This window comes from Anopheles nili, chromosome 3 (assembly GCF_943737925.1).
Source record: "Anopheles nili chromosome 3, idAnoNiliSN_F5_01, whole genome shotgun sequence".
Classification (NCBI taxonomy): Eukaryota; Metazoa; Arthropoda; class Insecta; order Diptera; family Culicidae; genus Anopheles; species Anopheles nili.
In genome coordinates, this window is record NC_071292.1 from 339793 (window position 1) to 366824 (window position 27032).

Here is a 27032-nt window from a genome sequence, read left to right on the forward strand (position 1 = left end):
TTAATCAACATTATTTAGTTTCAAACCTCAACTGTCCATAAAACTAAAATTGGCTTCTTTTACAGAATGTTTCACGAGTGGAAATTAGCAACATTCATTTTCGTTCTATCAGCTACTTCATGCAGTGATGCATATCGAATTTTGGGTCTCTTTCCTCATCCTGGGTTGAGTCATTTCAAAGTGTTTTATCCAATAATGCGCGGTATGGCTGAGACGGGACACAATGTAACGGTGGTTAGTTATTTTCCTGATCCCAATCCCGTGCGTAACTACCACGATTTTCGATTTGAAGGGCAGAATATCTTAACAAACACTTTTAGCTTGGAGGTAATTTTAGAATATAAAATAATTACGAGTGGATGAAATGGAAATGGAATTCCTATAAAATTTCATGTTGTCAATTTGTACAGAATTTTTCAGGCCGGACTTTTATGGATAACTTTAGAGAGTTCTTTGAACTTGCTGCATGGGGGAGAGGAAGCTGTGAGGCGGCTCTGCATTCTGCCGCAATTAACGAAGTACTACATATTCATCGCTCCGATCCATATGATTTGGTTGTGATGGAAGTCTTTGCTACCGATTGTATGGCGGGAGTGAGCTGGATTATGCAGGTTCCCTTCGTTGGATTGAGTAGTTGTGCCTTGATGCCTTGGCACTATAATCGAGTTGCCTTACCAGACATACCCTCCTACATACCGTCAGAATTTAGCACATTTTCTGAGAAAATGTCAATTGCAGAAAGATTTGAAAATTGGCTGGTTACCAGGACTATAAAATTATTGTACAAGACGATGGAAAATAGTGATAATTTGTTACTACGGTCTAAATTTCCTGATGCTGTAATACCGGATGTAAGTGAAATTGTGCGTAACACATCTTTGATACTAGTCAATCAGCATTATTCACTCAGTGGAGCTCGGCCATTGGTGCCATCTGTGATAGAAATCGGAGGTGTGCACATTCAAGCCTTGAAGCCGTTACCTGATAAATTACAAAGCCTCATGGACCATGCACACGCCGGTGTGATAATAGTATCATTTGGATCTGTTTTAAAATCTGCAACCCTCCCGATTCCTAAACGCAATGCAATGCTAGAGGCATTTAAACAATTAGAGCAAACAGTGGTTTGGAAATGGGAGGAAGAAATGGAAGATAAACCAGAAAATGTAATTACACAGCATTGGCTTCCTCAAAGAGACATACTGTGCCACAAGAATGTAAAACTTTTTGTGACTCATGGAGGTTTACTGAGCGTTTCTGAAGGAGTGCATTGTGGTGTACCGATGGTAACAGTGCCAATATATGGAGATCAGTTTTTAAATTCTGCCGCATTAGTTCACCGTGAAGCAGGAGTTTGTATGGCCTACGAAATGCTTGATAATGTCACCTACGTTTCTCAACGTATTCGTGCTGGCCTAAACGAGAGGTGAGTATTCTGTATGTAACCTGTTGATTGTATTTCATTAATTTATAATTGATTCTATGGTATAGAACATGGCTAATGGCGCAAACGCTATCCAAAGCTTATCGGCAACGTCCCCAAAAACCACTGGATTTGGCAATCTGGTCATTAACCAATGTTATTGAAAACGGAGCAAAACGTTATGAACGTTCATTTGGTTCGGAACTCGCGTGGCCTATCTATTACTCTTTAGATGTGATATTAATACTGTTGCTCATCACAAGTCTATGGGTACTGATAATGCTGAAAGGCTGCCGAAAATTATACTACATTATACGACTGGCATTGAATGGACTTTGCACGAAAAATCCAACAAGCAAGCATAAAGAAACCTAAACAAACAGAAAATTGTGCAACAATACCAGGAGGTGCACATGGAATAACACTTGATTAATTGGTAATATATATATATTATACAACATATATATTATACAACTATTATTATACAACTTATATATTATACAACATCACGTATGAAACTTATCTTCCTTAAACTAGCAATCGAAATATTGAATGAACGAACCACTTGAATGCTTACTGAGGCACGGGATCATTCGTTCTAAATTTTTTAGGTAAACCTGTCCTGCGAAATTCACGCCGCTCGGCCAAATAAATGTCTGTACATTCCTTTTTGAATGCATCATTTCGGTACCATTGCATACTGCATGCTTTAAGGGCATCGTTTTGCTCCTGACATTTAGACACCATGAACAAACCAGAACCCTTGCAACATTCCTCAAATGCTTGTACTTCGGCAGTGCATTTTTCCTTTTTAGCCCTTTCTCGCATTATCTTCGGAATCAGTACTTCTATCTCAACTTTCCGAAGCCGTCTATCCTCTGGATCACCTACGAATAAACTTATGTAAGAATGCCATTTTCAAACCCTGAAGAATATACTTACCCAATCCATGCGGTCCTCCTTTATTCGCTCCAAGAGGAATATTGGAATCGGATTGATGATTATCGTAGAAATGCGCCATTCAATTTAATTCAATATTTATCATCAAATGGCAAGGATTTATTGAAAAGATTGGCGTGATGCTGTTTTGGCTGCAAATAAATGACAGCTGAAGTATCAGCTGATGGTTCATAATTCCTGAATAAAAATAAAAAAGCCAGAACAAATGCCTTTCTACCTTTAAACTGAAGCTGTAGTTTTGCAGCTCCCTACATAAACAACACGTTCTTGGTTATTACGTTTAAAAACAACGATTTATTAAAAATATGATTTTGTTTCGCGAGTTAAATTGCCAAAAAAACATTTTTGTTGCCAACACTTTAAATGCAATTTATTAACAGGTTTACAACGTCGAGTTCAAACTAGGTTTGTTTTTTCAGAGATAGTGTGAAAACGTTAAAGATGGCGTATTTTAGTGATAAAACTAATATGTTTCAAGCGAACAATGACTTATAATTTAGATAAGATCATCCGAATTCTGGCTCGCAAGCGTGCTATAAGCGAAACCAATTGATTTAACATGTCGGATGCGGATAACGAGTACTGAACGGTGTAGAAAAAAGGGACAAGGTTTGTTCAATTGTAATTTACAATTTCCGTGTAATACATGATTTTTTTATTAAATATTATCTCTACACTGTATCTCTGTGTTGGAAAACGTACAAATATGCAATTTATATTGAAGTATCACAAATCATATTACATGAACTATTGGTTAATGATGTGTATTGTTAAGGACTTGATTTCAAAGATTGGATTTTTCTATGGCTATCGATCAGATGGTCGTAGAATCAGAATAGATCAGATATGGCTAAACATCGATAAGAAATTGATAAACTGTGTGTGCATTATTTTCTGAGGATTATGTCGATTGCATTTCAGGGCATTTGACGAATGCTGTTCAGTGATTTCTCAATATTTCTATAGGTCCGTGGAGGTATCACTTCTAATAATACTTTGCTGTAACTCGGATGATCGGAAAGTTGTTTGAACATGTTCTTCGTGTAGTTGCGAGTCTCCAGTGACCCTTCGAGAAGCAGATGAGCTCCAGTTAGTATTAACTTGTCCCGGGTTTCTTTCGGCAGTGTATACACTTTCTCGCTAGATATCTGCTGCACAACCTTATCTAGCAATTTGGCAGCCGTTGTTCGGACAACTGCATTTTGATGAGTGGCTCCTTTGAATGCAATGATATGGACCACCTTGGGAACTGACACGTTTTCGCACATCGACTCTAATGCCTGTGTTGCGTCGGCTCTCAGGAACTTATTCGTGTCAGCCGTACGGTGAAGCAGATGAGTGGCAATATCTTCCGCTTCTCCTTCAAGGCAACGTCGATGAGTAGAGAAAAACTCTCCCGATGCTTGGCATGCAGCACGTGCAACTTGCGATCGTAAGTTACGCACTTGCTTGGCCAACGCCACTGAAAGCAGATGTATCTGTGTATCGATGACTTCCGGATGGTGTCGTATGAGCCGAACAAAGAACTGTAGCCCACTGATGTTCTGCTCCCAATTCGGGCTTTCCAAATGCGCAAGGCAATTGCTTAAGGCATCTTTGGGTTTTTCAAATTTTCGCAGCGTTTTTTGAAATATCACTTCGTTAAGCTTGTTCTTTGCCTTCACTCCGGATACTACTTCTTTGACTGGAGCGATCTTGCTACTCCTTCGAACCAGAAAAGGCTTTTTGTGTACCTTTTTCGATGCCAAAGGTATGACGGATTCCTCCAAGTCTTCTTGGGGTTCGAGATGCTGCAAATTTCGCATGCTGGTCGACTGTAAGCGACTTCTGTTATGTGATAATTCAACTTCTTCACCTTCGTCATGTTCAAGCCGATTGTAGCTACTACGATTGGTTGACAGCTCTTCCGTAGAATATGATCCTTGCAACGGATGGGGACTTGGTGTTGGATAACGTTTTGGTGTGCAGGGTGGCTTAAAAATTACACCTGCATCAACCTTACGATCCTGTTCATCTTCCTCGTCGTAATCGGATTCATACTGAATCTGGTTCGAACTGATACCATCCATTTCACTGTGGATTGGTGTCGCAGCTCTTTCATCGTACCATCCATCGTCTCGACGTTCGTTGGAGACTTCCCTGTCCGTAAGTGAACGGTTCGACTTGAGCGAAATGGTGTCTCCAGCGGAGTTGTTTTTGGTGGATGTGTTACTATAGGAAATGTTGCTACCACGTGAATGTCGTCCATCCGACTGTGATTGTCGGTGGACCGCCGAATCTATGGCCTTATGTGAATTAACCGATTGCGGCCTTGACGCGGACGGCGCAAGTCGACTGTTCCGATCTACGGAACCGGAAGCAATAGGATGCTGTCCTTCTCCATTGATCGTCACACGAGATGGGTCACGGAAGTTAAAAATACTGTTGGAAATGATTCTGGTAGAAGTTGAATCATTACTAGACCGTTCGTCCTGGTCACTATCATAGTTTTCGTCTCGGTGAATGATGTAGCTCTCCTGGTTAATGACAGGCACTGAATGATTCTCTCCAAGAAAACGGGACCGACGAGGTGTACTAGGTGCAGTGCCACTACTGGCCCTTACATTTGTCTCGCAATAGTAATTCTTCGTTCCGCCGTGGCTCGCACTGTTGCTTCGATTGTTTGTCCCGCTGCTGGCAGCAGTATGATGGTTGTTATAGTTGTTACTCGGTGATAAATTGGGACGCTGATCTAAATCTTGCTTCTGCACATGCGTATTCGTTTGCTGTTTGTTATGGCTGCATGAAGCAATCCCCAACGTATGATGTAAAAGAGGAGAATAAAAACATTAAAAATTATTGCCATACTTTTTGTAAGCGATGCTTTGCGAGAGATCATACGATCCCGAATGCCATAGGTTGCGAAGGCCAGTCTATCAGAAGGATAAACGCCGTTCGACCTTCTAACACGCATTTGCCTTGTAGTATCGATCAATAAAGCAATATGAATAGAATGATTGATCCTTGCCGTGAAGGCGTAACTAAAGCCAAGGACCGTTATACATGTACATATATACGAATTCAAATTAATCGCAACGGTGAACGAGCAAATGCTGCTTATCAAAACTACGACTTAAATCATAAGAAACCCCCTATTATTGGAATAAACATGAATTACGCTTCTGTGATGTGGTCGACTACAAGTAATACGTCGCTAGCAGCTGTGGTGGGTTGATTAATTCCGTTGGGTATGTTGACAGGATACACAACACGAGCTCCATTATCCCGTTCCTCGCATTCTCGAGGAATGAACATTTTTTGAGGAGTCTCGAAAGCAGACGCATTCGCGAATGGGACTACATTTGTAATTGCCGTTAAATCGAGGCAACCGACTTCTGAAGACGGCCCAACACCGGGTCTATCTTCATTGCAACTGTCATGATAATCGGTTGCCGCCGATTTTTGTCTAGGCTTGAGGAAACACCACTGGCACAATCGCACAAGCTCTGGATGCGTCCGCAGCAACCTATCGTAGGTACCACCGTTATTGGTGGGAACGATGCTATCCGTCGAAGTTCCACTGCAACCTGGATTGGGCAAAGTTTCGCATTCATTCATTGTGCTCTTTGGGCCAATAACACTATTATTATTGTCACTGCACTGGGCATCGGCAACCGATGGTTGACACTCTTCTTCGTCCTCACAGGAGCAGGGACTAAATTGTTGAAAGCAGCCTAAACAACTACCGCATAATCGGTGATAAGTAGGAACGAGCTTCAAAAACATACTCTCACTAGCAACAAACGGTTCCCAACCGCAACGAAAAGCGCGTGGCAAGTGACGGACCGTAGCCGTGCGTTTAAATTAAGGTCCGCCGAACCATTCGTAGACATTTGACCAAAACTACTGATACGGACCGACCCCACGAGGCCACGAACGTTTCACGATATGATCCTTGAAAGAACGGACACGACACTGAACGGCTGGCCTGGTCAACGTAAGCGCGTTGGCCTACTTTTGAACCATAGGTTCGCGATTTGGTCCTGTGTAGACCGCAAGATGAAAGCCAGTACGTGCGGAATAAATACCACATCGATTAGTACCACCACATGCTCTGGCTGTATGTATTGTAATCAACCGGAGTCCTTCGCCCCTCTACGCGACTGGTCAACGAAAATTGAGCCGTGATGTCCAGTGCGATGTGATATAGCTGTGAAAGCTACACGGCACTGGCCAGAGTAAATGCGTGACGCCAACACCGCTCCACCGCTCATTGGGGGTTACCGGGTAACAGCTATATACTTAGGCGATGAACGGACCATCCCCTGCCTCGGTTTTTCACTGTGTGGGTGTTCTAGCTATCGTGTCCTAGTGTATGGCCTCCCCCTAAACTGGAAGCCGTTCAGAATGTTCTACTGCGTGGTTTGTTTATATTGTCGCCCCGCTATTTTGAAAACGTCGTTGGGCGCATGCGAGGCACACGGTTGGCATGCCTCCTTTCTCATTCATTTTTGAGGCATAGGAAATAAACGAGGACTAAAACTGATATTATAGCAATCGCGACAGCGTTTTTGCAGCTGCCAATGTTACAGTGGCTCGAAGCATGCTGGGAAAATCCCCGTCGTCAGAATGCCTCGTTACGGGAAACCAATACGACGGATGGGGCTCGAAAAAAGCGTTGCCATTGTCGCCGTCAAAAGGTGTTATAACATAGCCAGAACGCCGTAAGTATAGCTTATGATTTGTCATGGGGATCATTAGTCAAAACATCTCCAAAACTGCCACAACGTGGCTGATGGTGCTCCCAAGCATAGCTTGTTTTCTTGTCGATAGCCTGTAGTCGATAGCCTGTTACTGTAACTGAAACCAAGGGATCTATAATTTCTCCCTACCAAGGTCGCTAGATACATTGACCTCTTTTTTCCAGGAGTTTTCTGAGTGAACTGATAAAGTTGGTTCTGAGGCTGTTAAGGGCCACTAAAAATTGTACCCCAGTGTCTCATTTATGGAAGTAGAAGGTGATGTGAACATCGCGTGATTCGAAACTTTAAGACGCCACATAAAACGGGGTCCAGTGACCAGCTAAAATGCAATGACGTCAGCCCACTTTCACGATAGATGGAACGGGATTCAATCCAAGGCAGTCTCAAACCTGACTTAAACAAACATTTTCAGTCAAAAATCATAAAGATGCGCCTGATGCGTAAATGAAAAAAGATTTTATATTATTAATTTTGATGTCCCTCCGTAACTACAAGCATTCTGTTTTGTTATTTTTTTTCATACCCACAACATATGAAAGCGTAGAAGATATAACAAATTTTCTTGATATAGAAAAAAGTAAGCGGTAATACCTATGATTTTAGGGAAGTAAATGCTTATCGAGAAACTCACCTTCCCATTAAGTTGGGGTTGTAGAACCGCATTCCACATCTCGATTGTCTAAAGCCCTCGTTTTCCACCATCGGATCGGTAGAAGGTCGGATGTCATTGTTCACCTGCTTATTGGCACTAGCTGCAGATGGTATCGAAAACAAAACATCTTGCATCATTAAATATCTGTGTTGATGGCGTTTAAAAAATACCTATTTTGGACAACTTACCGATGGTATCACTCATGAACCCATCGCTGTTACGAGAATGCAGTTTACCACGCGAACGAGGTATTTTTATTTCGTAAGGATTGCTATTTTTGATGGCCAAGGATTTGCCTATCGCCTTTTGGTCCATTTCGGGAAATCTGATCAGCAAACAGGTCGAATTTCATAATGCTGGACATTGCATGCTTGTGTAAAACAAAAAGGTTTACCTGCACGATGACGTTCCATTGCGTGAAATTTTGCCATTGGCGATTTGTGGAATGCCGGAAAAAAGACCTTCTATTTTACGGTTGGTACTGGTAACAAATTTTCCAGGATATAGCTCCAACTGTTTGCCATCCAACATCTCGGTATACGGCCTGATGGACTGGCCGTTGCTGTGGAGAGGTCGTGAGGCTGCGCAGAAAGTTATACATGATGCTTTTAGATTATGCAAAGATCAATTTGGATTCGTACAGATTGTCCAAAGCGGTATTTACTTACTATTGGACGCAGCCTGATGGGTAACATTGTCCTGCGATCGTAGAAGAAGAAAATTACATGATCAAGAGTGTTCACAATTCTTAAAAAAATAATTATTAAATTGGCTGCGTAGACGCTTTACCGAGTATGAGACGGGGATTTTGGAACTCCATCCAGGATTTGTCACATGCTTTGTTAAATCGCTTGATTGCTTGATTTCTTCAAACACTTTAAAGCTCGGTTTCCTGGAATATTTTAACTAATTCAATATCGGTTCTGGGGTATTAAAGCCTCGTCAACACATACTGCCTCGTGTCGTCAAAGGAACTTTTCTCAACTTGGAAGCTAGGATATTTGTGTCGGCCAGGTGCGTTTAAGGTGGGTGATGCTGACCCACTTCCTGCCTCAATCCAGTCGACGTCGGCTCCGAACATAATAACTGTGCTGCTACGACTGGATGGCACCTTAATCGCGTACTCCACGCTGTCGTCCGGACCAATAAATGGAAGCTGTTTCCGAGCTAGGCGTGCTTTGACGGCAGTGATCAAATGGTTGCCCTCCGGGCGCGTACCCACTGCGGCACAGACAACGTCTAGAACTAATTTAGGAGAGCTAATTTGTCCTAGCACAGCAAGAACGTCCAGTGCAGCCTGTGGAAACATAATGGACGCGAAACAAAGAGAGTCTGTCAGGCTCTTCAATAACAAGTGCCGATCGTCGTAATACTTACGTGCCGTACACGTTTCTTCCGGTCTAGTGCCGCTTCCGTTGCCCGGGTAATGAGGGAATTGATATCAAAATAGGTACTTGGGAATGTCATTAGTGCAAACAGCACAGTTTGCAATGCATTCTCACGGAACTATTATAAAGTTGAGAAAACGAAAATTCATTTTTATCGTATCTTTTGTGTTAATACATTTGCCCTTTTTTTTATTAAAATGAGTTTAGTATCTAACCTTAGAATTTTTGGCATGCAGGAAATCATCCGAGAGTAGTCGTTGCACGATGGCAGCCGTGGGTAATCGTTGCATCAACGCCTTCGCCACCGTATTGCTCCCTGGACCGCCTTGTCGGCATAAACCGGTCATAATTTGTCCTACTCGATCTTCCAGGTTCTCGAGCGGAAGCCGCGATACTAGGTTGACCAGCATTCGTATCTTATCTTCTATAACGTCAGGATTTCGTTCCGAAGTTAGCAACGTGCGCAACAATGATTCTAAGTACGGTTGAACTTTCGCCAGATTGTCGGATGATTTAAGCGCTTCCTCGATACAGCAGAATCCTTGAGATCGTTGTCGCCAGTCCTGAAATCGGATGCGTAATTTGTCGAACGGTCACTATTAGCTTGAATATATCGATTTATAGCACTGTACTTTCGGCAAATCATTTTAAAAATAATAAATTTGAATGAAGTCAGATAAATACATTTCTCATTTTTGTTGCTGGTGCTGCTACTTTGCTTAGAGATCGCTTCTATCGATATTTTACGCCGAAACCCCTAGCACTAACTTTATCTTTGAACCGGCAGCACCGGTAGCACATGCACTGTTATTCAACAAGAGTTTTCCGTGATGTGTTAGGTTGTCTGCCAAACTAATCACAAAATGACCGGCAACCTTATCCGGTCGGTTCAAGGAGAGCTACTAAACCTCGGATTTGCAAGCGTTGCGGTCAAACGTCACAGGCAGCTTATGTGTTCGTTCCTAACCTAGAAAACTCCTTCGGAGTACGAAGAACTCCCGATTTCCTTTCTAGAACACCGCAGCATGGTGGAGGCCAGGCTATCGGAGCGAGCAGTGTAGACTTTTTGGAAAAACGCGTCGTGCGAGAGCGATGCAAACAATCATAATCGGAAATAGCCTCCCTCTCCGGCGGGAGGAGCCCGCTTGACCGCAACCAAGGTACAATTACTAGCACGAAACTTTGTGATTAGGATTGGTTCAAGTAACGAAAACGAAAGTCTTGCCACGAGCTGCTCTCCATTCTCTCAGACGTGTGGAATTGATTTAGTGCGTTGACACCATTTTATTTCCTTTCTTAAGCGTTGGAAAGAGAAAACGCGCACTGAGAAACGATGGGTGATGGTCAAAAAGTGTGTTCCCGGTTTGAAAGGACGAAGGTGCCTAAGTGTGCGGCATGCGGCGCTACTCATGGAATCGAGAGCGGGAAAAGAACCAAGCTAGCTAAAGTAGATCGACCCGTAATAACGAAACCGGACGTTGATAAGGCGTTATAAGAATTCACCGTCGCTGTTAAAGTCATTTCAGCTTTTTTTTTGCGCGTGGTTGAAAAATATAGGAAAATTACATGGATGTAGGTGAGTCGTAGTTTTCCGTAGCAACTTGTGCTTTCCGAGAAATGTAGTCACATGGGAGAGCTTGGTAGCTCATGTCGCGAGACACGCAATATGTTATTTGGAGCAGTTTCAAGCAGACACGTCATAAATGACGGATTAAATTCGATTTTGACCTTGTTTTACAGACTGCACAACTTGGCTGGCCATTGGTTCATGTCGTGTATCGCTTTTGTGAAGTTACTGGAAGTATGTTCACATTTTCATTTCCGGTGTTTCATTATTATATTAAAAATAAGGAAAAGTACTATGCTCTGCACGTGATGATCCAAAATTGCTAACAAGTAGGGTATAATATCCTATATAAGCTTCTAATTAAGCTTTATAGTAATAGTTTATGCATGTAATAAACATGACATATAAACGCAGTTCGAAAAGCAATAAAATTTTACACCAGGGAAATTTATTGGATTGTGTTACTTGTGGATAGTTAACTTGCAGAAAAGAGATTACAGATGATTTTTTCTTCAATTACCCGGTACAATTGCTCCCTCTCATATTGTTCGTGGTTAGGAATATACAGTCACGTCTCTTTGTCGCAACGATTGCGTGCTGCACTTGATTTTAGATTTTTAATCGATGGAGCTACTTCGTCGGTACGGTTTAAGGTTTTGTTGGTCAATAGTCAGAAGCAACACTGAAGAGAAAGCTGCCTTTTCACGCAAAAGGTTCACCCACAGGTGGCATGTATGTAAAAGGTGTCAAACTATGAGAGGCATGGAAAAGAAGGCTTGTTGATAGCAATCACCGACGAATCGGCGAACTACGTGTCGCTAGATCCTTCTACCGTCAGCAGAGGCTTAGAACTCGCTTCGACCTATAACTCCGACGTATAACAGGTGCCTTAGCATACTTGCTCCGTCCGGCAGGCTGTGGAAACGGTTCGGTGTTACCCTCGCGGTCTTTGTGTAATTTGCAAAAATGAGGTCAAAGCGGAGCTCGAACAGAGCAAGAAAATTGGTCACTCTAATGAGTGGCCGCCGTAGGTATAGTTCTATTTACTGGCCTGATCTAGATTTCTTTCCCTACGTCGTATATACAGACCGTTACATGACGGCTACCTGTGCCCCCAAGGAAAACGAGAGTGCTAAAGCTAAAGTAATTTATGTGACCAAAAAACATGGCTTCGTAAAACTTACTGCACTTTTCAGCTGAAAATGTGTCATACGGTCCACTATTCCCAAATCCTCCCAGGAGCTGACGATTTGATGATTTTGGAATGACCTGGGAGAAATAGGACGCACCTCGATCGAATGGTGTCCTGCGTCCATAGAATATGAAGCGACCTTTCCATCGTCTATTCCGGATGCACTGAGTTGTGCCAATGTGGCCTGTGAAGGCGCCCGACTGAAGGGCACGAACGGTGGCTCACTCATTCCATCGACGGACGTTTGTGTTGCTATGGTTTTGCCAAAGACATCGAAAATGTCATCCTCGTTAACATTGATGCATTTGTCTGTGCGCCCATCGAGCCCTTCGGTGGACATGGGTTGGCTGTTATTGTTCTTATCGCCCGATACCAGTGAGTCGAGAGATTTTTCACTGATGGCCGAGCTTTTGCGCCGATTGCGATGCGGCGACGTAGAAGGGCTTCGTAAGAGATTATGCATGATCTCAATGCCACTGTGTGGCTTAGGGCTGAGTGAAGACGGACTAATATAGATGCTTCGCTGCAAGGAGATAGATGTCGCTGAACGACTTCGTAACCGCGTTCGTCCCCGGTCCTCTGTGGCAGGAGGATTGAGTTGGCCCTTAGCAGCGATCCCTGCTGCTGTAGGTGACCTCAAACCGCCACCGTTATCTGGTTGCGTTCTGCGCAACGTTTTCGGAGAAGGCATCGTATGCAACCGAGGAATCCCGGAGCGTATAATTCTCGGTGCAGATTTGAGCTGTCCTGCAGTATCCTCGCTATTGCTGGATGGCTTTGGCGACGGTGGAGGTGCATTCTGCAGCTTCTCCTCTGTCGGTATTTCAATGTTGAGCTCTTTGGTGTAGTCCTTCTCGTTGTGCTCAGCCTGGGAGGGATCCTGTTCTAAATTTTCGGCATTTTCAGTGCTGTTTGTTTTCATGAGCACCTCGAGCGAGAGATTCGGTTCCAATCTCGGAGTTTCTGCATGCACCTGCTCTTGTGCCTTATCGGCGGAGTCTGATTTCTTCAGCACAACATTGTTAATCTTATTCTCAATGCCCTGAATGGCTTGTTTGACCTGTTCAATTTTGTCGGCGAGCATGGAACTGGCATCAAGAGGCGCTGGGACTACCGATTCTGGTGATTTGGGACGATTCTCACTTGGTGGCACCTGTGACGGCGCTGGTTGACCTGCGGTTTCAGGCCGTTTCTCTATGTCTATCACATCCGCGGAGAAAGTTTTCGTTAATTTTGGCCGAGCAAGAGAAGATTTCGGACGCGTATGTGGCCTGTATGTGGAAGCTACAAACACTTCCTTCTGTTCTCCGATGCTGCTTGTTGCCATCGACTGAGACACGTTGTCTTCTGGATCGGATCCGGAATTAATCTCAGTACAGGACATGTTGAGGGTAGATTTGGCCGACGAAGGCCGCGGCCTGCTCGTAATGCTGCTATTGCAATCAGAAGACACCAGTATCGTGCTCGGAGGAGAAGATCGTTCAGTATCTGCCGATTGGGAGTATTGCCGTCGTATCGCCCCCTTTGAGTAGCCGGTGCTGCTCTGTTCGGAGGACAACGAGGCTGATTTGAGGGATGATCGCGGAGGGGGCACGATCACCGAAGACGTTGCTTCTGAAGCCGTCGATGAGAACATATGCGGGCTCGAGTGTTTGGAGATTTGCGATAATGTTAGTGCATCTTGATCGCTTTGATCGAACGTATCACTGTCCGGGGTGCGCATTTTCACGATCTCGCCACCGAATCGCACTCGTCGTGGCGTTCTCCTAATGTATTCCGCATCAGAGGACTGCAGTAGTTCTTGCTGCATCGTGTCGTGGTTCCCTCCTATGGACTTAACTGTGACACTATCCTCCAGTTCACTATCCGTGAGTACTCGCACCACTCCGAAACGTTTATTTGAGTTATCTTCCTCGCTTTCCTCGCTTATAGAGTTGGAGTTGGAGTTTTCTGCCTCCAGGATGCGCATGGTGACCGATTCCTTGTTGATCTTAATTTCCGTCTCCATGATCACCTTTGAGTCGTCAATATTCTCCAAGCTTACGCGACGTAACAATGGTCCCCCGGATGGTCCTTTGCTAAGGACGTAGTCGTGATGTGGCAGCCTTTCGTCCGAGCCGATTCGATGTGACAAACCAGCTACCCTTACCGGATTTCCGATTGGCGCCGTGTGTGAGACGTCGCTGAAGCTGCCAGATTTCCACCGCTGCGCCTTTGGCGAAAGATGCTGCTGGGAAGCGAGTGTCCCTGAAGCACCGGCCGGTTTCCACGACTTTCGCACCGCAACACTGCCCAGAGGTAGCTCTCCTGGAGGAATTATCGGATCGCGCCGAGGACTTTTGGGCGGGTTTGGTAGACCATACACGTTACACAACAGATCGAAATCACGCCGATAAGCAACGGAAATGCATTCGTAAAACTCTCGGGACCCGATCGTGTTCTTGATTTTGAGCAAGATTTTTAGCGCAATCTCTTGGTAGGTGATCTGTACCATCTTTCCGCCAAGTGCGTTTATCACGGCTCGCAGTATGAACGTTCTTTTCGCGGTAAGAATGGCGGGCTGAATGAGCGAGGGCAAGGCCAGCATAACACCCACGATGTAGCGACTGCTGAGCGGATCCTTGGGATTTCGGTCCATGCCGTAGTTCATGATTTCCAGCATCACCGTTTCTGGCAGCTTGGTTTGCGCAATGTACACTTTCAGCACGTCTAATGCGCCCTTCCGCACGGCGGGAGAAGGATGGCCTAGATTGTCAATAATTGGTGGCAGAAGTGGCGCGAAATATACATCTGTCTCGTCTCGTAGCACTATGATCACGTCAATCAAGACTCGCAGTGCATGCTGGCGCACTTGAAATTCGGGATCATGTAGCCGTTCCAGAAACTCGCGGAAAAGTTCGTTCATGTTGAGCCCAACCGGCAGCTCATTGTTGCGAATGATGTACTCCCACAGCGGCGTCAGTTGTAACACGGATAACACCCGATGATTGTTCTCGACATTGAGCGCCCGCCGATAACGGGCCGGTGACTCCAGAGGCACATTACCAGAGGACATTCCCGGATTGTGCATGTTTCCCCGAGCAGGGTTACCTGTCGCCGAAGACACACTGTCACCGCTGCTTGAGGAACTAGCGGTGTTCTTTGCAAACACCCGGCGGAAAAACATATCTACTAGGGTTGGTAACAAAAAAATACACTTCACTAAGGAAGTGTATCACTTTACAAGCCGGCACTTGCAATTTACACGGGCGAAGGATGACGAGATGAGTAATAGTTCAAAGCATCGTCTACACGGCGAAACAAACCGGACGGTACAAATTGTCACTTAGAACTAAACGCGCGTTTCTTGACCGTGTTCGGTGAAAGCGGCGATCGGGAAATATATAACCGAAGCCACAAGAAAACCCAACCCCAAAGGACAACGGGTGCCTCTACACATTAGCCTATGCCAAACAACTTCATTTCATTTCATTTGAGTTTTTTTGCGTATATGTAAAACAGATCGTGTCTAATTTCATTGCGGTTTTTTTCTAAAGAAATTTTCTCCAATACTTACTACTTGCTAATTATTTTACGGTAATCTACTTAGAAACTATTGAAAAGAGATCGTATGCAAAATTGGGAGCATAACATTCTTCCATAGTCCTTGGTACGCGAAGGAACCGCGTTTTTGTTGTGGTCCACTGACGTTACCATAGAGACACAAACGACCTACATAGGGTCACATCGAGGAGGCTATAGCGCAATGTGCAATATGAAGCGGCTGCCTCAGTGCAACTGCATCAATCGCGCACTATTGAGCAGTGCAATAGGATGCAGAAAGAGATAGTGAGAAACAAATACGCAAAGCGAGACTGTGACAAAACATTGACATTCTGCACTAGTGAATTTGCTGTTGGTCTATAAATTTGCGATTTTCTGTTGACATGAAGAAAGGTGATGTTTCGGATGTGCTACCAAAGATTAGCAAAAGGTTTTTGTACATTTTACAGAGGTGTGAAGTTTTATTGTCTCACAATTATTTATTGTAACGCACCCCGCAGGGATCATGACATCGTCACCTACGTGACGTGGCGTAACAATCGTTATTCGCGCTCTCCGGCTCGCTACCGGCAGCTCATCATCAATTGCCTAACAAATGTACAGGAAAGTTATAAAATTATTTGTGCTGGTAGTTTAAAGTTGAGTTATTTAAAATTGTACGGCGCAGCGCGTGCTGTCGCTGGCGCCCTCTTTCTCTTTTCTTCCAACATTTCTCTACTTTTTTTAGTCTGGACGAGGAATGCAGGCGGTACATACAAAAGGCAAAAGAAGCTAATAATAATACGATACGGTTATCTAAAATCGATTCGATGTTAAAAATAAAACAGTCTCATAACGCATTAAAATCGAAGGCATCCACAAGGCCTCAAGTTACTTCACCCAGCGGGCGGTGGTTTTCTTACAATTCTAAAGGCATATGGCAAGAGTAGTTCGCACGCTACGGAATACGCCCACGGCTCTGGCAGCGCCTTCCGCAGTGCTGTGAAGACACACATGACATTCGCGCATTAGCCTATCTTGCGCAATGCGCTCAACGCTGATGTGTTTCCTACTGCCCCGCAAGGACCTTGATACAAGGCTCCTCTCTTGAATCCTCCCTTCCGACTTCTCCCTCTGTGGGTTGGTGGAAGCACTATTTACATGCGGATAGTTGGCAGGTTTCTTATCATACGCGCTACATACGGCGCCCGTGGTAGCCCGGGTCTATACAAAAATGGTACAATGCGCATCGCAGGTTCACACGTACTCCTCCGACGGTTTCGGCTGCACACCGGTGGGGATGCGCAGCGAGTTCGGCACCCGCCCGTTCACCGTCACGTCGCTGGGTAGCTCGGCGATGTCCTTAAACACGCCCATCAAGCTCTCGAAGTTAGGGCCCCAGTTGAGCAGGTAATCCCAGCCAGTCGCCGAGGGTGACCCAGCACCTCCACCATTCGGTTGCCGGTAGATACCCACCATGTGGCTTGACAGATCGTCATCGGAGGCGACCAGCGTGCTGAGCGATCCTCGGAAGGACGAATCAAACCCATCGTACGAGGACGCCGGTGGCAGATGGGGTGTACCTTTGCCACCTCCGTTACCACCTCCACCGCCACCGCCGCCTCCACCACCGCCGACACCACCACCGCCAGGTACACCAGCACCACCCACGTCACTGCGACGACCAGGCTCGTCCCGGGCCTTGCCGTATTTGCCTCCGACCACGACGTTGCCGCTGGCGCCCGTGTCCCCGCTGAGGCTGTTGTTGTCGTACTCGATCTCGGAGCAGGTGAAGCTGTCATTTCCGCTCTCGTCAGTCGAGGTCGAGCTGTGTGCGTCGATGTCCGCCGGCGAGTGGTGCATGTGCGAGAGATGAGGCGCTGGTACGCGTCCTGGCGCCTCACTGCTGCTGGAAACCGCGTCCAGCGTTGACACTAGGCTCGAGGTTCGTGGCCGGGCGTTTAACCGTTCGATTTCTTCCGCCGTCAGCCCCATACCACCGTGAACCACCGGTACGACAACCGAACTCACGGATACCACGTTGGGTGGCTGCGAAGGACCTCCACCCGGGTTCTTGGAACGGCTGCGTGCACTCGAGCTCTGTCCCGAAAGCTGGCTCATGACGGGGCTGTTGAGACTTCGCTCACTGTTGCTGTGCAGTGCGTCCTTACCGACACCTCCCGAGCTTGAGGTCGTCGCCAGAAGGGCACTCTGCAGCGGCTTGCCGGAGATGTCGTGCAGCGTCAGGATACGCGGTTGCTGTGAGCTCAACTCGGAGCTGGGTGAGAGCCGGGCCAGCGGTGTGGACTGGTGCTGGCGTGCATGAGCCGACGCGTTCGAGGGTGGCGGCTGACTAGCTTGGGGAGGTGGGAGTACGCGGGGCGCGTATGGCCCTCCGGTGGCCGCGTGATGCGGTGAATGACGGTGCTGCTGTTGGGCTGCCGCCGCCGCTGCTGAGGTCTGATGCTTGTGGTGTGTGTAGGCGGAGGCCACGGGTGGTGGGGTCGCTTTGTACTTGCGCACTCCCCCAGCCTCCCGGTAGCCCTTGTAGTGGTACACGATGTCAATGTCTGAGGGTGCGATGGAGCTCGCATTCTCCAGATCGTAGTGCTCCGGGTACTCAGAACCGAGATCCATCGAGGATGCGTTGTTGGGGTGGTCGTGTGGGGCGGATGGGTGATGTGACTGGCTTGGGGGTGGCAATGGGGGGCTCTTGCTCACCACCTCCCGCTCGATGATGTCCGGCCGCTGAGGACGCTGCGGTTCGGTGGAACCAAGGTCTCGCTCCTTGTACTTCTTGGAGATAAGCTCTGGCCCAACTAGATGATGGGCTCCAACGCCTCGCAGCATATCACCACCCTCGGAATGATACCCCACCACGGACAGGTCACTGGAGTGTAGTCCACGTCCACTTCCATCCACGTGCAGACCACCGGACGACACCAGACCTGACCCGGCCAGTAACGTCGAACCACCGGTCCCATTCTGCTTGGAGTGTAACGCTGTGGAGGAATGTCCCAATGCACCGTGCTTCTCCTTGTGCTGGCGACGACATCGCACCACGAGGAACGAGACGAAGATACCGATCAGCAGCATCACGAAGAAGACGATCACAAGCGTGATGCCGATGTTGAGCGGATTGGTGACCTGCGCCGTCCCGAGGACACTCCACGCGCAGCCTTGAGCTACACTTCCTCGGTGTACCGCGCTGCGGAAGATGCTGCCAGAACCGTTGAAAGGTTGCACTTCACCGTTGATGGTGAAGTTGGCAAGACAACCTTGGAAAAATGCCGGCATTGGTTCGGAGTCGCCCGCGTTGAAGTATTCGCGGCGCACGTTTCCGATGGCAAGCACGGTTAGATACGGATCCAGGAAGTCATGCACTCCAGTGGCGTCTAGCTCCGGCAATACCGCTCGACCATCGACCAACACCTGCAGCACGCGGCTGTGCGAATATAACGTCACGTTGTGCCAGTTACCGTCGGCAAGAGAGCCGTCATGGTGCCCACCACCACCGGAAGTGGACACGTTGACGTAGGACGTCTGATGCGAGGTGTATGAGAGCCGACCCTGACGCAGCTCGATCGCTGTGTAGTGCTTGCTGCTAGTGGCGGAGTATATGAGCACACCGCTCGGCTTGTTCGTCTTGAACATGATGCTCATGTACTTGGGGGGATCCTCAGCGATCGTCAGCGTCGGTGCAGCATGACTATCATGCCGTCTGCTGCGTGTTACGTCGTAGCTCCAGATCCAGCTCTTTCCGCTGTAGATGCTCTCCAGCAGCTGCATGCGCTTGTGCTTTTCCGTGATCTCAAACTCGATGAATGCACCGTCCTGCAACGAGTAGGCGTCCAAAGAACCGTAACAGTCGGGTGACAGAATCGATCCTCCACAGCGGCACATCGCCGTGTGCCACCGGTCCATACATTGGCCGAATGGGCCGCAAAGTGGCTGAGCTGGATCTTCGGGCAACCCAACCGCGCAAGGACCAGTACTGCTCGTACTGCGCTGACAAGTCGATTCGATGCCATACGACTTGATTGGGTTGCTGAGATTCAGCGCACGCCCGTTGATGGAGATACTGTGCACGCAACCCACTAGATCGTCGGAATGTACTTGACCTGGACGCTCGAGAACTGGATCCGCAGTCATCAATCCTCCCACGAGCAGATGGTGTTTGTTGAAGTTCAAAGTTCTGAAAAGCGTAAAGGAAAAAACACCCCATTAGATAATGAATGATAATGATAAAGGAAAAAAACACCCCATTCAATGAACTCAAATTGTCCATCGTTTTTTACTGTTTGCGGTTATTAGTTTTAATTAAAAAAAAAGGTTTCAATAACGATGGAGCCGCCCAGTCATTGACCTTAGGGCAATATTTTGCTTCAGGTTAAATTAATTTTCATTGTCGCAACTGTTTTCACCTCAATCATAGTCGAAAGTAGCTTGGCTACAGATCAGTATGTGAAGGATGGCAGGATCTATGGAAAGGTTAAATAATGATTCGCTTACCCCGTAGGTCCCATATCGTCTGCGTAGCAACTGGAATCGCCCGGCCGGCAGTCATCACAATAATCGCCATTTTCGGTGCACTTCGAAACACTCAAAGACATGACGCGCCCGTTGCGCGTGGCCGTGATTTTGTGCCACTCCCCGTTTGAAATCGATCCGGCACGTCTGTTGGCCGTTGAACCACCCTGTCCCACGACCAGTGAGGTTACCGCGGTCCGGGCTCCGCCGTACGAAAAGACCGCACGCCCATTCACGATCTCCATAGCCACGAAGTCCGACCGGCCACCGCTCTGGATGCCGTAGTTGTAGATTAGCAAAGCATCCGGTTTCGTAGTGGCAAATACCACCGAGATATCGTTGGTGGCTGCGTCAAGCGCCGGGAACGCCATGTACGAAAGCTCCCGGAACCCGTACGTGCTTTTCTCGCAGTGCCGTCCATAGCGGCCCTCGACGCAGCTGCATTTGTAACCCGGTTTTAGGCTAACACACAGTCCTCCATACAGGCACGGATTCGGACGGCATGAGTCGGCGACCGCCTCACACTGGTTGCCCCGGTAACCGGGTCGACACAGGCAAAAAAAGGACGCACCGTCAGAGCTTTCGCGGCAAGACCCGCCGTTCTTGCATGGTCCACTCGAGCAAATGTCACCCCGTTCCAGTTGGCAGTACTTGCCTTCACGATTAGACGGGCAGGTACACTGGAAGTCGTATCCTTGCCGACGGCACTGGCCGCCTGCATGACAGGGATTTGGAGCACAAGGGTCCTGCCGCTTGTCACAGCGAGCCCCAGTGTAGCCATCCGGGCAAGCACACACAACTTCGTGCCGTACAGGTGGAGATGTGAACACAAGGGATTGGCTGTCCGCGATGTGGTTATGTTCCTCACCGTACACTCGAATACGAGCGCTGCATACGCCTCCATTCACGCAGCTCTCCGCGGACTGGCACGGGTCGTATCCGATGGAGGTTTGCACGCTTGGTAACAGTTTCCCGATAGCATCCAGCTTGCGGGATACACGCTCCACTACGTACTGCTTCGAGCGATAGCTTTTCGAGGGCACATTCCGTACCGCTAGGGTGCAATGCAGGGCTTTTCCTGTGTCCACCATACTGTACAGGATCAGCTCGTCCGAGGGTTCGAGAGACGCTTTCACGATGTCGATGAAGTTGCGATAGTAGTTAGCCAGGAAGGTAGTGCTGCTGACGTTCTCCAGACGAACCGTGATAGACTGCTCAACCGTGGCATTGTCGAAATGCAGGAACTCTACCGACACCGTGGACGTCACATCCGGGTGTTTTCCGTCGTTTCCAGACACGAGAAACGACAGCCCGTTGGCGGGAAGGTGGCTTGGGTCGGCAGGTCGCAACTGACATCCATTCAAAATAGCGAACGTCGTCACCGGCTGTTTATTGACGTCGCTCAACAGTCTACAGCGGTAGTCGCCCGTTACATCCGGATCATTTGGATGCACGCTGGCAACATCTCCTAGCATAGGCCCACCACCGAACACGTACACCAACACGTGCACGGTTCGAGGAGTTGAAGGACTATCGTTCTGATCCAGTACATTAACGGTGATCGTGTGTTGAGCGCGCTTGCGAGGCTTACCATTGTCCTCTACTTCGACGAGCAGCTCGAGCTGTGGCGTCTGTTCGCGATCAAGACTACGTACCGTCCTTAGGATGCCCGAGTGACGCTCGAGTGTGAACAGCGACTTATGTCGTCCTCCGACTAGTTGGTACGTGAAAGGAGCTCCGTTTGGTGCAAGATCCGGATCAGTTGCACTCAACGTCATGACGACCGTATTGGGAGGTTCATTTTCCAATATCGAACCCACCGTATCCTTCGGGTCAAACGTAGGACCGTTGTCGTTAATGTCCGTTACGGTAATCCGAACAACAGTGGTTCCCGTTTGTGGTGGAATTCCCGTGTCGATCGCACCTAAAAGCAGTTTGTGCAGAGACACCGTCTCTCGATCGAGTACACGAGCTGTCTCGATCTGCCCCGACTGAGGATCAATTTTGAACGAGTGATCATTGTTGCCACCCATGATCGAGAATGTGAACTGATTGTTTTGCGGTCGAACGTCCTTATCCACGGCTTTCACCGAAATTACTTTCGTGCCAACTGGATCGCCTTCAGAGACGCTGGCCTCATATAGTTCGCGTTGAAATTCCGGTGGATCGTTCCCATCCTGGATGGAGATGATGATCTGGGCTTCGTCGGTGTCATTGCCTCGAATGCCACCGTAGTTTTTGGCCAAAACTGTCAACACAACTCGCGATTGAGTCTCGCGATCGAGATTCCGCGATACCACAAGGACGCCCGTACTAGGGTGAATACTAAATCCCTTGTCGTTGCTCGAGCCTACCAATAAGTAATATACTTTACCATCATCCCCGGCGTCCTTGTCGGTAGCTTCAATGATGCCCACAGTGGAGCCCACTTCAGCTGATTCGGAAACATCAAAGTGGAACACTGGTTGGATGAACTTGGGAAAGTATTCGTTCACACCGGTCACGTGTACGATTATCTTCGACTCGTTTCGCATCGGAGAATCGGGATTATATGCCGCAATGGTTAGCTGGTACTGATCATGCTCTTCGTAGTCGAACGTTGCTCGGGAAGTGATAATGCCAGTGCCAGTCTCGATTGTGAATAGATCACGACCCGAGCCTCCCACGATCGCATAATTGATAATCGCGTTCTTAGGGGAATCCTGATCGTACGCATGTGCCTGGTAAACAAACGAGCTGACAGGCGAATTCTCTGCAACATATGCGTCGTACATCGACTGGTTGAAGTATGGCGCGTTATCATTGATATCGGTCAGAGTGATCGTTACCATGGCGACTGATCGTTTGGGTTTGTAGCCCAGATCTTCTGCGGTGATGTTTAACTGATACACCTGTATGAAGTCATAGTCCAGCGGCTGACGGATGTTAACCGCGCCGCTCACACTATTCACGGAGAAGTCATTCTGATCGTTTCCAGACAGTATCGAGTACCGAACCATTCCGTTTGGCCCATCGTCATTGTCAGGAGCACTCACCGTAAGAATAGTGGAGCCGACAGGCTCGTTTTCGGGCACGATCACTTGGTATGACGGGCTCTGGAACACTGGAGCGAATCTGTTCGTTCCGGTTACGATTATGCTAACGCTAACCTCGTCATGCTGAGAAGGAACTCCTCGATCGACGGCTCGCACTTGCAGCATATAAGTTTTGCCTGGAGCCACCAATTTGTCGCTTAGTTGCCTACTAACGACGATCCATCCGTCGAGTTTGTTGATGGTGAACTGATCGGACCCATTTCCTCCGACTAGTTGATATTCGATCTCGGCATTTACGCCAAAGTCCAACTCATCTTTCGCTACCAATTGAAGGATGCGCTGGCCCACTTCAGCCCCTTCCGGAGCTGGTGCCATGTATGAGCGTTGGCTGAATACCGGCGGATTGTTATTCGCATCAACAACGTTGATATTGACGAGACATTCGGTGTACATCGGTGGCTTACCGTTGTCGATGGCGAGTACCGTCAATGTGAAGCTATTCTCCGGTGAGGCTTCGAGTTGTGTGTGCTTGTAACGAATCCGGCGTTTGCTGAAAACCTCCCCCGTTGCTGGATCTATCGTAAACATGTCAGATGGTTGTTGCAGAGAGTACGAAATGACCGAGTTGGGACCCTGCTTGTCGCGATCTGTGGCAATCACCTGTCCCACGAAGGTGATCGGTTTTTGCAGTTCACGGAAGTTGAAGCTATAGTAGCTGTGCTCGAACTCGGGTGCGTTGTCGTTCTGATCCTGGATCGTGATGGTTAGCGGTGTCTCCGTGCGCCAAGCGCCATCTACTGCTGCTACCTTCAAAATGTACTCGTCCTGCTGCTCACGGTCTAGGTGTCCTGCAACTGTTACATTGCCCGAACTCGAGTCGATTGCGAATTTGTCGCCCAAATTTTCCGTGAAAATATACGTAGCATTCGCATTCATCCCGATATCCGAGTCGGAGGAGGTGATCTTAATCACAAACTGTCCTACTTCTGCGTTTTCCGTCACGTTGACGGAAAAGAGGCGTGTAAATTTAGGTGGGTTATCATTCTTATCCAGCACATTCACCACCACAGTCGCGCTGCCAGTCAGCTGTGGCACTCCTTGGTCGACGGCTTCTACCACCAACGTATATTGTGCAATGTCCTCGCGGTCCAGCCGGGTGGTTGTGAAGATTTCTCCCGTATCAGTGTTGATCTCGAAGCTGTCGAAATCATCTCGCAACCGGTAGGTGATCTGGCCATTTTCCTCCGAATCCGCGTCACTGGCGGTGACTTTTTTCACAAGTTGCGATGGCGACTCCTCTTCTTGTACCTCCGCCATGTACAGTGATCGGTCCATTACCGGTGCGTTGTCGTTCGCGTCAGTTACATTGACAATCAACTGCAGTACACTGCGCAGGCTTGGTCGGTCAGAATCTGCAGCCTCGATCCACACCTCATACTGCTGGTGACGTTCATAGTCTAGCCCGCCTCGATTTACTACCACTTCCCCGGTACTCACGTCGATGCGCAACGCGTCCCCGATGTTGCCGCCAGCGATTGCGTACCGAATGGTTCCAATCGACCCTTTCTTTGGCGACGTAGCCGCAAGCTTCGTCACCATCTTGCCGTCTGCGATGTCCTCCGGTAGCACGAACTGCGTATCGGAGGTGTAGGAAAAGACAGGGAACAAGTGTGCAGATCGTAGGGTTACTACCAGCTCGCAGGTGGCCGTCCGAGGCTCATAGCCTTGATCCTTCGCCACGATCGTCAGTCGAAAGACACGTTCGGCACCGGTGCCGGAAACCGGGGTGGACAGTTCCGTCGCAGCCTCAATCACGCCGGTTTGCTCGTTGATACGGAATTTGGACACATCAGGACCGACGATGGAATAAGAGAGACGCGCGTTTGCATTTTCGTCCCGATCGATCGCTTTGGCCCCGAACACAAACTGGCCACGCTTGATGCGGTCCGGAACACTGACATGAAATGTGGGTGACCCAAACGTGGGACTATTATCGTTGACGTCCTGCACAGCGACGGTAAGATTAACGATTGTCGCCCTCGGCTCCGTCGTCGAGCTGTCCTGAGCCATTAGAGTGAACTGATAGACGGAGACTTCTTCACGATCGAGGACGGAGGCTGTGGTGATTTCTCCACTGCTAGCATCCAGTCGGAAGCGATCCGAGTGTTCTCCAAGCAACGTGTATCGCAGCTTTGCGTTCAGACCCGCATCGCGATCTATAGCCCGAGGCCACAGCACTCGCGTCCCGATAGGTTGATTTTCCGCGATCGTCGCCTGGTAAGATTGGCGCTCGAACTCGGGATTGTGGTCGTTGATGTCCTGCACCAAAACACGCACGGTCCCGGTTCCTGTCAATGGTGGCGACCCTGCAATGAAATATGGAAGCGGAAAGAGTGTCCTTGTAAATTTTATAATTTACTCAGCGTACGACATTAAACAATGAAACTTACGAATAAAGAAAAGTACTAAAAAGTGCAATAGCTTTACTCAGATGTAAATGACAATTACCAAGATTTCAAGCGACTTTTGCTACGTTTATGTGTTTAACTTCTGGTATGTTCATAATGGATCTACAGCAAAGCAACTAAACGCATTTCTAAAATATGTTTTTTTGTCATATCTGTACCGGAAACCATTGCGACTTAAATTTTCAATTTTATAGTTAACATATTAAAATAAAAAATAACTTGAATACAAAAGATTTCGTTTCAAATAAAACTAATGGTAATAATTTTGTTGCAAATCCGAAAAGAAACATATGAACAGTCTGATGCTATGCAGGAAAGTGGACGAGTGTCAATGTGCTTTTGCAAAACAATTCTATCTGTTGTCGGTTTAGATTATCTGAAGCTTTCCTTTCATGCTTGCCTCTTCTGTGTTGTAGTCCAGCGACTAAGCAAATCCTAGAATGCGATTTAATGCTCTGCTAGCTACACCATGTTGTACTGATCAGGAATGGCAACATATGAAAGCACCTTTTCAGCTGAACGGAACGAACAGGTCATATGAGAGTACGATGGGGTGAGAAAATTGTAGACAACACGAACGAAGGGATGAAACTGTAGCTGTAGCAGCATAAAGCCACAAATCGGCATACCCAGCATATATATATATATATATATATATATATATATATATATATATATTTATATAGCTTTCGCGTCCCTGTATGTGTACGGGCAAGATAGATCGTGGTGGCAAAAGAGAAGCTCGAGGAAAACATGAGGAGTAGATGGGAAATACGAAGAGAGGAGGATGAGACACAAATGACGAGGGAACGAAAAGAAATAAGAATAGGAGAAGAGTGAAAAGCTGATATCATTTTTTACAAATTTTAAGCTTTATGCAGATGAAGTATTTATAGCCCGAGGTAATAAAATGTTTCCAGTTATATACATACAACGCGTCCAGCCTGTGACATGGCTTCGGCATCTTGACGTTGCTTACATTCATCCCCATCCCGTTCGACTACCCTACGCAACCCACCCCATAATGAAAAATACACCATTGGGATGTGGGCTGGCTGACGTCCGTGTGCGTGCATGGTCGCTTGCATCTCAGAATCCACCATGGATCCGCGGTTGTGGTCGAACGTGTGTGCGTGCGCCACACAGGGGGTGTTGTGCTCCATCGAGAAAAATGACAAAAAGGGAGAGAGAGACCATCGAAATTGGCCGATAAGGGTGCGTTCACGTCGCGGTTCTCTTCTTGGCAGCTTCCTTTACGCCTGGGGTGGAATAACGTGGAGCCACCCTTATACTCTCACCTCAACCAATGCTCCATTACCATTCGAAACTGTCAAAACGCTGTGGTAGCCCATCAGCCAGTGCACTTCGGTGAGTAAAGGGAAAAGAATTAAATCGTTGCTCGGCATTATGCTGGCTACCAGCGCACGATTGTTTCAATTGTTGTACCACGCGGTTCGATTCCACTGCAGTTCATGTGCGGTTGCATGGGAAGTGGTCAAAATGCTCCCCACTTATATCCAGCAAGAGAACGATCAACAGAGACGGAGAGCATG

The 27032-nt window shown here is 47.5% G+C and overlaps 3 protein-coding genes across 3 annotated transcripts in view; all 3 read right to left on the bottom strand.

The window, feature by feature from the left end:
• Positions 1 to 1940: 1940 nt before the first annotated feature.
• Positions 1941 to 2485, bottom strand: LOC128725649 (COX assembly mitochondrial protein homolog). Its single transcript, XM_053819409.1, has 2 exons — positions 2366 to 2485; positions 1941 to 2310 (listed from the first exon to the last, which is right to left on the bottom strand). Exons 1-2 carry the CDS (start codon positions 2442 to 2444, stop codon positions 1997 to 1999), a joined length of 393 nt encoding a protein of 130 aa, XP_053675384.1. The 5' UTR covers positions 2445 to 2485; the 3' UTR covers positions 1941 to 1996.
• Positions 2486 to 3253: 768 nt separating this feature from the next.
• LOC128727637 (uncharacterized) lies at positions 3254 to 15090 on the bottom strand. Its single transcript, XM_053821567.1, has 10 exons — positions 11917 to 15090; positions 9381 to 9728; positions 9155 to 9283; positions 8731 to 9074; positions 8567 to 8669; positions 8446 to 8476; positions 8172 to 8358; positions 7966 to 8102; positions 7757 to 7877; positions 3254 to 5161 (listed from the first exon to the last, which is right to left on the bottom strand). The coding sequence occupies exons 1-10, from the start codon at positions 15088 to 15090 to the stop codon at positions 3301 to 3303; spliced, it is 6435 nt and encodes a 2144-aa protein (XP_053677542.1). The 3' UTR covers positions 3254 to 3300.
• A 1613-nt stretch (positions 15091 to 16703) lies between these two features.
• The window catches only part of LOC128722674 (cadherin-related tumor suppressor), a 34960-nt gene continuing 24631 nt past the window's right edge, over positions 16704 to 27032 (bottom strand). The window contains exons 8-9 of the mRNA XM_053816351.1: positions 19959 to 25377; positions 16704 to 19641 (exon numbers count right to left, since the gene is read on the bottom strand). Coding sequence (XP_053672326.1) covers positions 16704 to 19641; positions 19959 to 25377 — 8357 coding nt within the window. The remainder of the gene's footprint in view (positions 19642 to 19958; positions 25378 to 27032) is intronic.